This window comes from Neovison vison, chromosome 1 (assembly GCF_020171115.1).
Source record: "Neovison vison isolate M4711 chromosome 1, ASM_NN_V1, whole genome shotgun sequence".
Taxonomy (NCBI): Eukaryota; Metazoa; Chordata; class Mammalia; order Carnivora; family Mustelidae; genus Neogale; species Neogale vison.
Genome location: NC_058091.1, coordinates 249,635,235 through 249,652,440, shown reverse-complemented (window position 1 = coordinate 249,652,440; position 17,206 = coordinate 249,635,235). Strand labels below are relative to the sequence as shown.

Genomic DNA, 17,206 nt, shown 5'->3' with positions numbered 1-17,206 from the left:
GGGTACTGGTATCCACTGGTACCAGACATCACCAGGACTTCAGATTTAGAGATTTGATTATCACATATGCTAGACATTTTTATATTCCGCCAGACTAGAGCTAATTGTTAGTGTCATAATGGCAAAATGTGAAATCCTGTAGGTGCTAGTAATTACCACAAAGAAAAATGGCTACTTAGAATTAAACATATACCACACAGAAAATCTCCAGAAGCAACACATTATTCACTGTTACACCATTTCCAAACAATTTATCCTTTGACTCTAATGGTCTCATATTAAATGCGTTTATATTTTACCTAAGTCATCTGAAGAATTCTCACATACGTGCTATGCAAGTTTTCATAGAAATAGCATATATGGTTCTAAATAAAAATGTGTATCTTTTAGGAATCTTTTGCAAGGGGGCAGGCAATTTCCATACCAACACAGTTTTTTCCATCTGTAGTTAATTCAAAGCCAGCATTGCAAATGCACTGGAAACTTCCATCTGTGTTCACACACCGGCCGTTTTTACAAAGAACCCCATTCTGGATGCACTCATCGATATCTGGGACAATGAAGGATGGCCAAATGTTATTCTTTTACAATAACCACAGGCGAAAACAGTAAGATAATAAATGTGATGTTCAACATCCAGTTTATATTTTTACATGTAATAACTCAGGTCATGTTGCTTCTTTAGCCAAACTTCCAAACTTCTCTCACCAGCTTTTTTCTTTTTTTCTTTTTGACAGCCCTGACCTAGAGGAGCTGAAGAAGGAAAAGAAAAAAATATTGGGCCGGGGGTGTACCAGGAAGCTGGAAGAGGTGGACAGTGCAGGGAAATGACTGGTGAAGCTGTTTTCACAATGGTCGAAGACGTCCAAACTCAAGGCAAGCTGCTGAGTAAGAAAAACACAGTAACCTCAAATCACCTGGGTTAACAGCACCATGATGAAGACTGTGGGATGAGCTTAGCCAAGCAACAACCCACGGATAAATAGGAAATGTAGAAGATGACAAGCGGAGTCATCTGCAGAAAGAATTCTGCAATGAATCAGCATTGAGGAGGAATTGAGAGGACAATGGGTGGGGAAGTATAGCAACAAAACTGTGAATCAAGATGAGGCCTGACTTGGTGTTGGAGTACATGTGAGGTTCAAAGAAAACAGTAGTTGAAAATGACTATAAATCCCAAGGTCCGTTAATCAGAGAGCAGGAAGGCTTAGAGAAAGGAAGCTGTGATCGAGGGAAGGAAGATAAACTGAATTTTCTGCAAAGCCAGATATCATGTGGCCAGGGTTATACACCCAAATAGTGTTTGCGCATAAAGGAAGCACTTCTGAGAGGAGCATAAAATAAATCTGTAGTAATACAACAGCACTTACTTCATTCTATGTCTTATTTTAATAAATTTACTTTTAACCTCAACAGCCTGGGTCACTATATTTCATGGAACATTTTCATATGTGAACGCAAACTGCCTTACCAATGCATGCTTGCTTAGTAGGAGTCCTCTGGAATCCAGCATGACATTTACAATAATAGGATCCAGGTGTGTTAACACAATCTCCATTAGTGCAGGGATTTGATGTACATTCGTCAACATCTGTGAGCAGCAAAAGAAACCATTACAGACTTCACTCCGTTCCTAGAAATGTTTGTTTAAAGTACATTTAGGCCTCCCAATTTTGAGAGAAGGCCAGTCAGTGGTAATAGTCTAAAAAGCAGAGTATTTATAAATGAATGAAAATTCCTTTCTTGAAATAGAGAGGCCAGCCTAGAGATTTACAAAAATATTGCCGATTGGAAAGTACAAGGGAATTTGCTTTAATCAAGAAATAATGATTTTTCAATTTGAGAAATGCACAATGATTAAAAGCTCTGAAAAGCTTCTTCTTCTTCTTCTTTTTTTTTTTTTTAAAGCTGACTCAGTAAAGACACAGCCATGAGTTCTAAAAGGCTCTGACACTTATCTGTTATAATCTGGGCACGTTAATAGCCTTTTCAAAGCTTTGTATGGTATTGGAAACCGAATAAAAGATGTCTAAAGACAGACATTTATAAATTCATCCTGTAAGTTTCATGATTTTAAAGAAAGAAACTGACAGATTGTGGAATTTCTTTGTTATTATGTGTTGTCCTCAATTAGATATGTAACTACCCACTGAGGCTTGGCTGTTTGAAGTAACACAGGATGGGACAGAAAATGGAAATTAATTAAAATAAAGTCTATTATCTTCAGCAGCCTCAGTTTTCTTTAGGACCTTAAAATGGGCACAAGAATTTTTTTTGCATAAATCAAGTTCAATGCAAATACTAGTTCTGATCCCAAATGTGAGAAACATTACTATTTTTCATTCAAGTTCTCCTAAGGCTTGATTAAATGCAAACCCATCGCAGGGACTGCAAGACCAAATGGCAGATGGAACAGTCTGGACTGCTTACAGCCCAGACAAATTACACGTGCCAGAGTCAGAAAAAGTTAAATTCATCTTCTCTCAGCAATGCCCACTAAATATAATTTTGAATGCTAGTAAATTAAAAACCTCACTAGCTGGTGAGGGCATAATGACTTGCCATTTCATATACACGTAGAAGCTATTAACATATACAATTTCAGCTAAACTGGAGAACACAACAATCAAATGAATTCACAGGTTTACCATTTTAATAAACAGATTACTCCTTTCACAGATGTTCTTAAAAAAAGGAACTGTAATCTATCAAACTCACCAACCTCATTTATATAAACACTCAGACTAAATGCAATTAAGCCCTCTCTGGTAAAGGAGGGGAACAACAACAACAAAAAAATCTCAGAGCAAATTAAATCAAAACAACAGAGAATAACAGGATTAAATGCTTTTTCAATTCACTGAAGGGCGCCTTCAGTCCATTAAGATTCACTTACATTTAAACTTTTGGTTGATAACATCAATTCTACTGAGCCAAAGGAATGAAGCAAAATGAGAAAAGACAGAGTTTAGAGAGTTAGCAAGCATATAAAAAAACTTAGTGGACTTTCCAATAGGAATTACAACCTTGAATTTGCAATGTTGAAGATAGCTTTAATTCTCTGGCTGTATGTAATACTGAAATGCAACAATTAAAAAATGTGTTGTAGATGCACATTTTCAGAAGCTTCATTGTAAAGTTCAATTCTAGTGAAGAACATGACACCATGCACCCAACCCCCTTTGTTGAGGTAAACTTTCCTGGGCCACTTTTCAGGGCCTTTTCCTTCTTTGAGAACCTGTTCCTGCGGCCCCTCGGTGCCAGGACACCTCTGCCAATTATTTTGCCATGACAGCCATAATGCATTTTGACTTCCTTAGCCCCTTAGAGATCATACCAAAGGATCAGTACATAGAAAGATAGAGTAGTTCACTTACTTATTTCTTCTTTCTTCTTTAGTGAATGAAAACATTCACTAAAAAACTATCAGTGAGTTTAAAATCCATGACTTTCAAATCCCATTTGTTTGGGGGGATTATTGTAAGATTTTAAGTTGTAGACTCATAAATGACCACTGCCATGTTTAGATATGTACATTTCATGGCTCTTGATTCTGCGGTGTCAAAGCCTAATACTTCCAACTGATCACCTTTGTTTTGTCCTGTGTAGAGGAACAGGACTACTTAAACAATAGTCTGTAAGCTTTGGTTTCTTCCTATGTTTTCACCAGGGACTGGGTATTTTTAAGCAAAATTCACAGGATTTTTAAACTCCTAAAATAAATGAAATAATTGGGAAAGAGGCTGATTATCAAAATGGTTACATTCTCAGATACTACTGGGGTTAGGATAGTATTCTTACAAAACACTACTAATAAAAGAAGTAATAATAAAGAATAATAGTATTCTTATGAAATACTTGGAAATATTTTATATTCTAATTTAACAAACACTTAATTGGCAAGGGCTCTAAGATTACCTATGGCCCAAAAGAAACAGGCATAATTTCTTACTATCCCCAAATACAATTATTTGAATCGAGTTAAAACCTATTGATAACAGTAGTTTGTCTCATACAGACATAAAAGAGTTCCACAAATACATTTTAGAGTAGAACTCTCAGGAAAAGGAGAGAAAAAGGTGGTGAGTAAATAAAACTGTTTTCAGGTCTTAAGAGTACTTCTTATAATAGCAAACTGGACAAGATTTTATTTTCTTTGTGTGTGATCCTTTAATAGAGTTACGACCTTTCATGTTATGACACTTCATTAGTGTCTAACACAAGTTGCCAAACAGCAATGGCAATGTGTTATTCCTAAAAATATAGTGCAATGAGTTACCACTCTTATCTCATGCTCCTACAATTTAAAATGCTAGTTAATTTAAATCCTCTTAACTTTTCTGATGTCCCAATTTGTTATTTATAAAGTCAAATTCAACCTGATCAAAGAGTACTGAATTAAAAATATTAAAAATTGGGTGCCTGGGTGGCTCAGTCGATTAAAGCAACCCACTCTTGGTTTCAGCTCAGGTCATGATCTCGGGGTGATGGGACTGAGCCCCATGTTGAGCTTTGGGCTTAGCTTAGAGACTGCCTGGGACTCTCCCTCTCCTTCTGTCTCTTCCCTCTGCTTGCTCTCTTTTTCTCTCTCCCTGACACCCCCGCAAAGATAAATAAATCTTATAAAAATATATTAAAAACCTATTTTCTGAAAATATGTCCCAATACTAATCTTTGTCTCTATCAACTACAACGGTTAGAAAGACAACCTTGCCTGGGTTTTCACTTTGCAGGATAGGGGGATGAGATCAATCTAGGATGGAACTGTTTGTAACAATGTTTGGGTAAAATACGTAAGTTTGAGTTATATTAACACATTAATTGTACAGACATGCAATCCCCGTGCTAAATTAGACAGAGTTTATGAAAACAGTTGTAGCAGTTCTCCTCACCGGTTTCAGAAAAGTAAGGCCCTATTATCACATTCCCTGTATGTGATTAGCTCATGTCCTTTGCATCTAGAGTTACACTACCTGTGCATCACCCTTGGGAGAATCGAGAAAATAGTTACTGAAATCACTTTCTGTAGAACTTGATTCACTAAAGGAACCCTGGTTGAGGAGGTTGGCTCATGCATGACTGCAGAAAAAACTTTTGATCCTTAAAGATAGGTCATTTTTATACCATTAATTCACAAACTCCCTTAGAGTACAGGCATTTTGCTAGGGAGAATAAAGTGCACCTGGGAGCTAATATGAACTAAATGGTGGTCTTTGGCTCATTTGCAGTAAAGATTAAACATTTGGCCTGATTTTATTTGTTCGTTAGTGATTCATGTGGTAACACGAGTGACAAATATTAATAACAATATAAAGAAAGTCAATAAAATTTCAGTTTGATCTACCCTGTAATTTTTTATGTATCTACAAGAGAAGATATTTTATATATTGCATACTTATAAATCAGGTTTTCTGGTAGAAAAGTCAATTTACGACTTAAATTATACTTAAATTATAACATAAATATAATTATTTACTATAATAAAAGTTATAAATATATTAAATTAATAATAAATATATGCATATTTCATGGTGTTCCCCAAAATACCACCTGATCCATTTCTTAAATAAGCATCTAGTAGTATTAGCTAAGCTACGGCAACTGCATATGGTTATACCCTGCATAACCCCAAGGTGTGGCATTTATATAGATTACATGAATTATCCTTCAATAGTTGTGCAGTGCAAAACCCATGTAACAGCATATAAGGATCCTGAATTTAGCCTTAATCATTCTCAGTCGTATGTAATTTAGAGTGACTGGTTTTTCCTAAACATCATATTTGACTGACATTTTCCTTCAAAACCATAGTGCACTTAAAAATTTTCAATGTACACTGGTAAAATTATGACATTCTCTGTTCCTGGTCTTTCATCTATGTAAGACAAGACTTGAACCCAAATCAGGTACTTAGGGTTATGCTAATTATGAAGCATATACACAATCATTTGCTAAAACTACTCCTAAACTAAAACTACTCTCAAGGGATCATCAAAACCCTTTTCATTATAAAATCCAATAGATATTTTGGCCCTCATTATATTTGAGTTTTCTGCCACATCTCACACTTGCCACTACTTTTCTCTTCAAACGGTATCCTTGCATAGCTTCAGGGACATAATACTTTCTGGATTATTTTGCTGTCTCACCAACGCAATTAGTGAGTTTTCTTTAGGGGACTGTGTTGCTGCGGCATAGGGTTTCAGCCACAGTAGTACGGTTATCTTTCCATTCTTGCTGGGGTTCACCGGGGGTGATAATACTCACCCTCACGGTTCTAAGAGCCACCTATATGACCCTGATGCCTCCATCTGTTAACTCTAGCTCTGAACACCCCGCTTAGCCTTAGACTTTTTTAAAACTCAATGTCCTAGGGGCACCTGGGTGGCTCAGTGGGTTAAGGCCTCTGCCTTCGGCTCAGGTTATGATCCCAGGGTCCTGGCATCAAGTCCTGTATCGGGCTCTCTGCTCAGCAGGGAGGCTGCTTCCCTCTCTCTCTCTGCCTGGCTCTCTGTCTACTTGTGATCTGTCTCTCTGTCAAATAAATAAATAAAATCTTTAAAAAAAACCACAAAAACTCAATGTCCTAGATACCTAACACTCAACACGTCCAAAAGTGACTCCTCTCCCTATCTCCTCCTAATCTCCACCTTCCTCTGGATGACACCACCATATATCTAGTGCTACTCAGCTAAGAAGGAAAGTAAGACAGAGGTAGACACAGAAATCACAATATACAGGATGGGAAACAGTGGGGGATTCTTGAAGGGGGCTATCTCAGCAGTAGGTTATAGGGGCATAGGGAAGACCATGCACAGAAGAGACAGCTTGGAAATTAGCTTTGATTCAGAAGACTTTTTTCTTTTTAATGATGTACAGTCTAATTTGTTCCTATAGACTAAAAGCTATGAAAAAACAAAGGATTAAAGAATCATGAGCTTACCTATGCAATCCCCGTTTGAATCCTGCTTATATCCCATGTTGCATTCACATCGATAGCTAGACACAGTAGGTATGCAACGCCCATTTAAACAGAGATTAGCGTGGTGCTTACAGATATCTATCGTCTGGTTCAGAATAGCTACAGAAAAATCAAAGCACAAGTGGTATTTCACCGTTACAAGATGTAGTACTTTTATTGAAACTGATTTTTTAAAAGGAAATGGTGGTCTTTGGCTCATTTGCAGTAAAGATTAAACTTTTTAATAGTCCATTCATTAACTGTACATATCAAAGGCTCACACTATTCTATATTTTACTAAAACTTGAATGTTGAGGATCTAAAAAATATTCCTGAGACCCATGGTTGTAACTCGCATTTGTTAAGTGATACATCTGGAAACTTTGTCTATAATGATGTCTTTTCAAAATTTCAGGAATGTTCTACTGTACATTTGAATGCTTTCCATTTCTTTTTTTTTCCTTAACTGTGCTGAATATTCAGATAGTAAATAGGCCATCTGCCAAAAAGAATAAACACAACACTGTAGGACATCATTAAATATTATTAGCAAGAGCAGCTCTTATAAAAAGAATGAACTTAAATGTCAAGTACACCAGTGCCAGTTCTGGCCCAAAGCCCAAGTTATTCAACAAAAAAGGGTGAGGAAAAGAAAGATATTTCATTAAAATATTTGGATAGGCACAGAGCAAGACTTATTCAGTTTATCTCAGTTGAGAAATGGTTCTGGAAAATAATTCAAGGGGTGTATGAACAGGGCAGCTGCAAACGGCCAAATGAAATACACTGGAACCAAAAACACACTCTTTAATGGCGTCATCTGGACTGGAGTATGACCAGGCTCTCATCTTTATTTTCAAAGAAAACCCGGGTCACTCTTCTTTTCTCCAATTTAGAAAGTTTATGGAACAGGAAAATAATATTTTCTCGGGCATTTTTTTTTTTTTACTACTACCTTGTATTTTAGACCCTGAAAGAGGTTTTTACACACACACACACACACACACACACACACACACACTCCTTTTGAAAAAAAAATGCTAGGTATTATAAAATCATTTAAGGCAGAAAAATAAAGAGTCTACACCAAAAAGTGAACACTCACTTAGTCCAGTGATGATGGGCCCCTGTCCCCCGGCCCCTACACCAGCTCCCCCAACTCCAGGAGAAAAGCCATTGCCTCCAGGGATGGGGATGAAGCCTGTCCCTCCTGGGCCATAGCCATTGCCACTTGGGGCAAAGCCATTCCCCCCAGTGCCTCCAGGTCTGGAACCAGCATTCCCTGGAATCCCTCCTATTGGAAGTCCATCCATGCAAAGTCTGCGATATTCCTCTAGAAGAAAAGAAAGGCCAGTTAAACACAGATTGATTCTAAAAGCAATCTGTACACTGTAAGAACATTTTAGTTTATCTATATTATTTGATCTAAATAAGTAGCATATTCATCTTGATCCATGTTTCCAATGCTAGAAGTAACAGGGAAAAGTATAGATATTTCAGAAAAAAGTAAAAACCTATTTGCCATATTTTAACTGAGTTGCATAACCAAAGAACTGTTTATATGTGCTATGTGCAGTTTGATTTTATGTCCCCAAGTGCAACTCATAGAATTCCAGATACAACTATGAATTCAAGAAATTTACTTACGCAGATAAAAATCAAAGCTTTCCATAATTCTTTCTGTAGATCTGGTTTTACTTAAAACTTCATCAGTATCACACCTACACATTTCTCCCATCTCCTTTCTTTGCTATAAGGAATTACTATGGCTTCAGAATATTTTTTGTATATTTGGATTTTAACAAAAGACAGTGTTCAGTTAGCTTTTCAAACTGCACCTTATTTGTCCAAGTATCAAAGCTGAGAGAAAAGAAGCAAGACTACAGCAATCTAATTATTTCTTCATGTGTTCTCAGAATTAGGACACTAGGGTCAATAGAAATGAAAATTATTTAACTCAAACAACTGTTTCATTATTAATATTACTATTATATATTATTTGTGAGACCACGAGTTCCCAAAATCATATACTATGCACAAATAGTGCTGTTGTTTAAGCTTTATTACTCAATTTTGATGTTCTATAGCTTATAGATTTTGAAAGAATGGGCCTTAATCTTTCTCTCCATAACAGCACATATAGATACCTAATTTCATAAGCATAGTTCAAAAAGTTTAGTTTTTTCAGAATACTATAATTTAACATAAAGACAATATAATAAAACATACTGATGTGACTTTATGTGATTGATAAACATTAATCCTACTTTACCATTCATATCATATTAATAAAAGGAGCTACTTCTCGTTCATCCTTAAGTAATTTCCTGGTAAAGCCTCAGTTATATGGTTAGTTTATCCAGCAAAGTGAATGAAAGGTATCCTCCTACCCTTTTATTTTTAACCTTCAGGTTATTAGAAAAGAGGAAATATCTTCAAGGATTGGGATACTAGAAAATAGGGACACTCCTGAAATAAAATATAAATGAAGTTAATCAAACATACTCAAAGACCTGAAATGAAAGATCAGGATTTTAAAACCAATCAAAATACTGATGTTCAAAATAATTTCAAAAAATACTTGCAGAAAGACAAGTCATAATCAGTTTTTGGGAATTTTTCTGATATTAATAAAGTATATAAAGTCAAAACTGATCCCAAGTAAATAATGCCACCCAATTCCTCACAAAAACACAGTATTCATATTGAAGACAGTGCTAAGAACACACATATAACTTGACTTCAAGGAAAAGAACAAAGTACACTACTGTTACTGATTTTCCTAACACTGCCTGTGCTGAGGAGACACGCAGTCGGCTGCTCACCAGAGCCTCTGACGGGACAAGCCTCAGGAATGGTTCCGATGCCCCAGCAGCGGCCGGGCTCACAGCAGCACTGCATTTTCGTCATTCTGCCTGGGAGCTCTTGCGCACAGCGACCATTCACCAGGCCCGAGAAACACGTGCCTGTTCTCTGATCTGAACATGTGGAAATAAAACAGAAGGCATGCCTGAATTATTTCAGGTTCTTATGTCAATTATTTAACATATCAGAAGAGGCTAAGTAAAGAAAATTATTCTACTTAGCTCGAATATATATCTATTTATTGTCTTAGTCTCTATGACATTTGTTCATTTCTTTATTTACTGAGCAAATATTCACTGAGAACCTATGCCATGCCATATTCCAGGGATACAGGAATGAAAGATATGAAGCAGGTATGTGCTCCTATTACACTAAGAAGCCAAGCCCAGACAGATTCAGAGTTTGAAGGAAAGCAAGAACCCAATCCCAGCCTAGATTATCCAATCCCCAGCTGACCTGCTGAAGCATAGTATTATTTGCCACTGAGAGTTGTGGATTGTTTGTTACATAGCAATACCTGACTGATAGAGTTGCTAGTCTAGAAATGGTGATCGCAAACAGCTCCTCTCAGACAGGGGCATCTGAGCAGAGACGTGCATAATGTGACAGCATGAGCCACTCAGTTATCTCAGGGAAGAGATGTTCAAAGACGAAGAGGATGTAGTCAGAAAAGGGAACACAAAAGGAATAGTGGAAGCCTCTAAGCTCAGAGCTATCAAGGACAAGATCACGCACAACCCTGTAAACCATGAGAAAAGGACTTCTGGATTTCATGTGGAGTGCTGTTAACAGTTACTGGATGCTTTCAGTTAGAGGAAAGGGAAGGGTCTACATTTTTTAAGAAGATCTCTTTAGATGCTGACAGTAGCAAGTGCAAGAATATCAGTGAAAGTAATCGGAAAGGCATGATGGTGGCTTGGATGAGGGTGCCATCTTTGACAATGATGAGACTGGTCAGATGGCAGACATATTCTGAAGGTACAGCTCAGGGAGTGGGGTAATAGAGAGTTTTGGAAATTTCCTAAGTCTTTGACTTAGACAACTGAGATGGGAAGACAAGGAGAAAAGCAGGATTAAGGGACTTAGTACAAGGCTCTTCTTTAAGTTGTGTTACGCTTGCGATGTTGAATATAGGAACCCAGGACCCAGAGGAATGGTCAGGCTGAAGCCGTATACTTGCAAACGACCTGTGTATACATGCAGTTGTAAGCTGTGAGGCTAGTAAGACATTTTCAAGAAGTAGGGGCAATGGATTATGTCAAATGGTGATGACAGGTCAAGTCAGGTGAGGACCATGCTGTAACTGGGGGCCTGGCAGGATGCTACGGTGAGGAGATTGGGCATTATCTTGCAATGTTGGCTGTAGAGCAGTTAACACGATCAAAGAGGACTCTAATAAACATCATTCTGCCAGCAAGGTAGAGAATGGATCAAAATGGAAGAAAAAGGCTGAAAGACATCACTGAAAGAGAACATAAGATGCAAAGTTGTATAGGGATAAAATATTAATATCAACTATAAGCCCTGTGGGCTTCAACTGAAACTGACTTTATTGTGAGCAATGGGAAAAAGAAAACAAAATAAACTATGGGTCTAGCTCTTTATGTATTATTTAACTTTCATCAAGAAGCCTCAAAGAAGTTTTGGCTCTGATTGCAAGAAGAAATAAGTACCACAAAAATCAAGATCTACACATCGATAATGTAGATGAAGCTATTAATTACAAAAAAATTTCATTAGTAGGTAAAGCTAATTTTTTATACTAGATACAGAGTTTAAAATAAATGTATTATTTTCTCAAATGGTCTGCAGTATACCTCAGGTTGCTGCTAAGCGACTGTTCAATAAGTGAATTGGGTATAAGGTACTCCCTATAAGAATCAAAACACTTCCTTTCACTTCCCAAAAGAAACCTAATATGTCCAAAACCCAAGTACTAAATTTGAAGCACATATGCATACTTGAATATACCACGGACATTTCCTAAACTTCATAAGCTGAACTTGAACAGACAGTCACTGGGAATAAGTTCAGTAAGTTTCTGTGCCCAAAAATGATGGAGGAAAAGAATTTTTGGAATATTTATTCCAGGAACCCTGAGTATCATATTTCTACACTTACTCAGCAGCTACATTCCTCAAGAATAGGATGTAAATCTAGATAAGAAAGTCCTAAATTATCTAATCATCATGGTTACAGAATACAGTTACTACAAAGTAGGCTGAATGTGTTTCTCTCTTAAAGTCTTCTGCAAGGAGAAGGTTGTACCACAAAGTCTGAGAAAAAAATAAAAGACAAAAGTCAGAAAACAAAAGACGAGAAGAACAAAACCACAGCCTTGAACCAGAAGATTTAGGTCTCCCATCAAAATTTTACCATCTGATTTTGCAACTATACTTAACTCCTCTTCCTCATGGAACAGGGTTAATGGCAGAGTTAAAAAAAAACAGTATTTGTTCTGTTTCCAAACAGAATTGTAGGTTAGCTATCGTGAATGCCCCTCCCAACTGAAACATCCTGCATAAAATATGAAAAAATATTTTAAAAAATACATCAGCTGGCTGGCATGAAATAAAGGGAAAAACAGAGTCATAATGACGTCAAAACAGGAATCTTAAGATGTAAGTACACAGCTAGGTTTCAGCCTTAGAGCTTCTGCAAAGCTCTAGAGACTTTGAATTTCAGCCCTGATATAGTTCCATAGGGTCTACAGCATAAAAGAAAAACCCCATATTCCTTCTTCCAGCACAAAACTTCATAGGAAACCCCATAAACCTGGGGCTCCAAAGAACCACATCCTTGGTACAAGACTATAATGTACAGGTGGGCAGCTAAGATTGAGGGAAGGTAAAAACACATCTCTCCCAAGAATCTCTAACCACAAGCTCTTCCTCAAAGAGACAGCTTTGATGTCTCAATTCATAGTAGGTTTGTGGTCTGAAAAACTTCAAAGGAAGACTAGACTACATCAAGGTCCGCAGGCAGGGATACTGGATACCAAGCAACTGGCAAAAGCCAAAACAGAACAAAAGAGGACTTAATATTATGCAGGTCTCAAAGAATTCCCACAGACAAGTCCCAAGAACAGGAATAGCTAACAAGAAAATAAATAGCTAAATAAATGAGTGAATAAATAACACATAAAGAAACAAGGGTCCATTAAAAAGTGGCTGAATAAACATCAGATATCAGATACAGAATGGTCAGACTGATTCTGACAATTTGTGATTATTTGTAATGACAATTCATTTAATATTAATTATAACTAAGTTATATTTAATATGCTTAAGACAATGAAAATCTAAAAATGTGAACAGGTAAAAAGAGTTCATAAACCATGAAAGAGGGACTTAAAAAAATTCAGTGGAAGTTCTATAAATGAAAACTATCACAAATAAAATAAAATGTTTAGTAATATATCATGCAGTATACTGCATATAAATTAAAAGAGAATTAGTGAGCTCCAAAATATATCTGAATAATTTATCTTCAGTGTAGTTCAGAGAGATGAAGAGATGGAAAATATTTTTTAAAAGAAGGTTAAGAATGTTGTGGTAAGCATGGGAAGGTAACATACATCTTGTAAGCATACTAGAAAGAAGCAATAAGCAGACTGGGGGAGAGGCAATATTTAACAGATAATATAGCTTAGAACTTTCTAACCATGCTACGAGACAATCTCAGATCTAGGAAGTCCAAAAAATCTAAAGTGGGAAAAACAGAAAGAAATCCACAGCTCGCCACATCACTGTGAAATTGCAGACCAATAAAGAAAAAGTAAGGAAGTTAAAAATGGCTGGAAAGAGAGACAAATCACCTGCTAAGGAATATTTAAACCAATCACCGGTTTTTTAATAGCACTAATGGATGCTAAAACCCAACTGGAATATTGTATCTTCTGTATACTATGATAAAATAGCTGTCAGCCTGAAATTTTGTATCCCAAGAGACCATCTTTCCAAAGGGAAAATTAAGGTGATTTTCAGGAACACACACAAAAAAGAAATTATTTTTTCTACCAAAAAATTCTTGCTGAAGGGAATTTTAGAAAAGGTTCTTTTTTCTTTCTTTTTTTCTTCTTTCTTTCTTTTTTTTTTTTTTTAAAGTCAGTTCCATGCTGGGTACAGAGCCCAACACAGAGCTTGAACTCATAACCCTGAGATTTAAGACCTGAGCTGAGATCAAGAGTGGATGTCTAACTGACTGAGCCACCTAGATGCTCCCTAGAAAAGGTTCTTCAGGCAAAAAGAAAACTATTCCAAAACAGAAGGCTGAAATACATAAGGGAATAATGAGGAAAAATAGTTAGATATATGAATAAATATAAATAAGCACTAAAATATTACACAGTAATAATAATGATTAATTTGTTGCAAATACAGAATGGCAATTGGATATAATTTTTAAAATCTAGAAGAGGGAGATCAAAGTGTGACCATTCTAATATTCTTTTACTGTTTAGATGTGGGTAAAATAAAGGTTAATTTTAGACTTTAAGCTACACATGCATCTTAAAATACTAGAATGAACACTAAATCCACAGAATTATATAATTTCTGAACTTTTAACTAAAAAAAGTTAAATGGAGTGTGGGGAAGGAAGGAAAAACCAATAAATAAAAAAGAGCAAGAAAGGAAAAAAGTAACAAAAAAATAGGAAGCACAAAGAAGGTAACTGAAATGCGAACATATTGGTTACTGTAACAAATACAAATGTATTTAAATCTCAATTTAAAAGACAAAGATTGGGGCGCCTGGGTGGCTCAGTGGGTTAAAGCCTCTGTCTTTGGCTCAGGTCATGATCCCAGGGTCCTGGGATTGGTCCTGGGATTGGTCCTGGGATTGAGCCCTGCAGTAGGCTCTCTGCTCAGCGGGAAGCCTGCTTCTCTTCTTCTCTCTCTTTGCCTGCCTCTCTGCCTACTTGTGATCTCTGTCCATCAAATAAATAAATAAAATCTTTATAAAAAAATAAAAAATAAAAGACAAAGATTTTCAGACTGAAAAATTTTTAAGAATTAGATTTAGAGGAGATACATTTATAAACTAAGGAAGAAGAAGAATTGAGAGGAAAAATTACACAGCAGGCATATACTTAAATCTCCAAGGCCCACTCACAAAATGAGATGCATAACGAGATAAAATAGACAAAAAGAAAATATTCAGAAATAGATAACAAATAAAAGTAAAGTAAACAATGTTAGAGAGTCAATACATACTGAAAAAAGGCTCAATTCACCAGGAAAATATAATACTTTAAATTCTCATCACTTTGTAACATAACATCAAATTACAGAAACAAAATCTTGGAGACCACAGGGAGAAACAGAATTCTACTATGACAGTGGGATATTCACACAACTCTTTCAGTAACTGACAATATGGTAGACAAAATTCAGTAAATGAAGAAAAAATGTGAAAAGCACAGGCAACAAGTTTGAGCTAATGGATATATCTAGTCAACTGGAGAAAACACATCTTTTCCAAGCCCGCATGGAAAATTTGCAAAACAGGGAAACCCTGTACACCCTAAACAACTCATGGGTCAACTACAGTATTGAAGTGGAAAGAAGGTACTATGTATAAAAACGAGTAAGGGCTCATCGGGAATCCAGGAAGACTTTATACCAATCAGTCCCAGATTATAAGAATCTGCAATGATATTGTGAAAGGTCTGCAAATCTGTATTTACAGTGAACACTGCAACACAAGTATAAATGCCTCATCATATGAAACCACTACTGTGATTTCCATATATGAAGACTGCACTGTGACTAATAAAATACAAATTCATTTAAATGTATTACTGAATACTCAGTTGCTTTTCCATTATGCCATTTCCTAAAGATACTGAATTATAATTCAGTGTAGTTCTAAAAAGCATCTTTTTATATCAAAGAGCAATCTTCAAATTCAATAAATATAAATAACCAACATTTTATACAGCTTGGAAATCTCTGATCAGTCTTAAGATATGTATAGGAGGAAACCATGTCATTTGTGATAAAATGGAAGGGGAGGGAGAGTGGATTAGAAAATAAATCATAACTTTTAAAAATAAATTCTACTACTAGTTTCTTCTAATAACATTAGGGAGGTGGGTAATCTACTTCTAATCCCGTGTGTCAAAAACATACTAGGATAAGCTACAGATCAATCTGATGCATCCTTGTTAAGATCTCCCCCAAAACACATCTCAATGCAAAACAGGGGCTCTTTCCTTTGCCCAGCAAAAATTAAATGGTCCTTAGAAATCTCTGTTTTAAAAACGTGTCACATGGAAGAATATCTGGAATAAAAAAATGGACATAAAAAAGGGGATACCCAAAAGAAGTAAGAACTGTCTAGGCAAACCATCCCTTGAAATGAGTGAATAAATAAATCCTTCGGATACTCGGTGTTATGTTTAACTGCAGGACTGATACACCAGAAGTAATAAAAACAAGTCTATTTTTCTAACAATCTATCACCCTCACTACATTTCTGAACAAGGTTTACATGAAGTCTCATTTAAAGCCACACTGGAAGAGGAAGCAATTCATCTCCCTGATTAAAATATAAATCTATCTTGAAGTAAAATAATGGTAATTTTATCAGAGTGTTTTCATGGCTTGACATTTACTCTAAGCTTGATTTGAGAACTAATGGTTAATTAGACGATGTGATGAAAACCTTGTAAAAGCTGGGGATTGTACCCCGAAATAAACAGATCTCCTGTTGAAGGAGTTTGGCTCATTAAAAATGAAGGATTCAGCCGGAAAACACTGATAAGATTAGCTCAGGTTAGAACACTAGTGATCCTAGGTGTTAGGTAAATAGCAACCATTGTTTCAGGCTTCATCCCCTGATCCTGGAGGACTGCACCTGCCTCTTTGATGGTCTGGAGCCTACCTGGGTTCCCCTTGACTAATTCTGCAGATTCCTGTGATTTCTCAAATACTTCCATGAGGCTTTCATGTTTCCCTTACATAAAACTAACTAGAACTAGGAACAATGAAAGAAGCAAAAGTACTGTGGCTCCTAGGTTTATCGCTTCCTTTAGAATAGTGAGTTTTCTTCCTTACTATCTAACCTTTTCTTTCTAGGACTTTCCTTCTTAATTAAAACTAGTATCTCTGTTCCACCAGTTGACTTGTATGTGATTCTGAAGTTAAAAGTGAAACACTATTCAGTCTCCTGCTGCATCTCTGTCTCCCTTTCTCCCTTTAGTTAAACATTTTTAGGCGTTCTGGGTTTTTTTTGCAAATATGCATGTGCTCATGTGATCAACACCCATGACCACACAGGGTGCTGCATGACAACAGCATATCCCGGTCGTCACTCTAAATCATTGCATGAAGACCTGTTTCTTTTAAAATGCTTTTCCCCCATTGATTTTCATCTC

At 36.3% G+C, this 17,206-nt stretch overlaps 1 protein-coding gene across 1 annotated transcript in view; it reads right to left on the bottom strand.

Annotated features, from left to right (window-relative positions):
* Window positions 1-17,206, bottom strand: part of FBN2 (fibrillin 2) — a 247,344-nt gene that overhangs the window by 107,180 nt on the left and 122,958 nt on the right. Inside the window, exons 9-13 of the mRNA XM_044228355.1 lie at window positions 9,787-9,939; window positions 8,067-8,294; window positions 6,944-7,081; window positions 1,472-1,591; window positions 425-550 (exon numbers count right to left, since the gene is read on the bottom strand). Coding sequence (XP_044084290.1) covers window positions 425-550; window positions 1,472-1,591; window positions 6,944-7,081; window positions 8,067-8,294; window positions 9,787-9,939 — 765 coding nt within the window. The remainder of the gene's footprint in view (window positions 1-424; window positions 551-1,471; window positions 1,592-6,943; window positions 7,082-8,066; window positions 8,295-9,786; window positions 9,940-17,206) is intronic.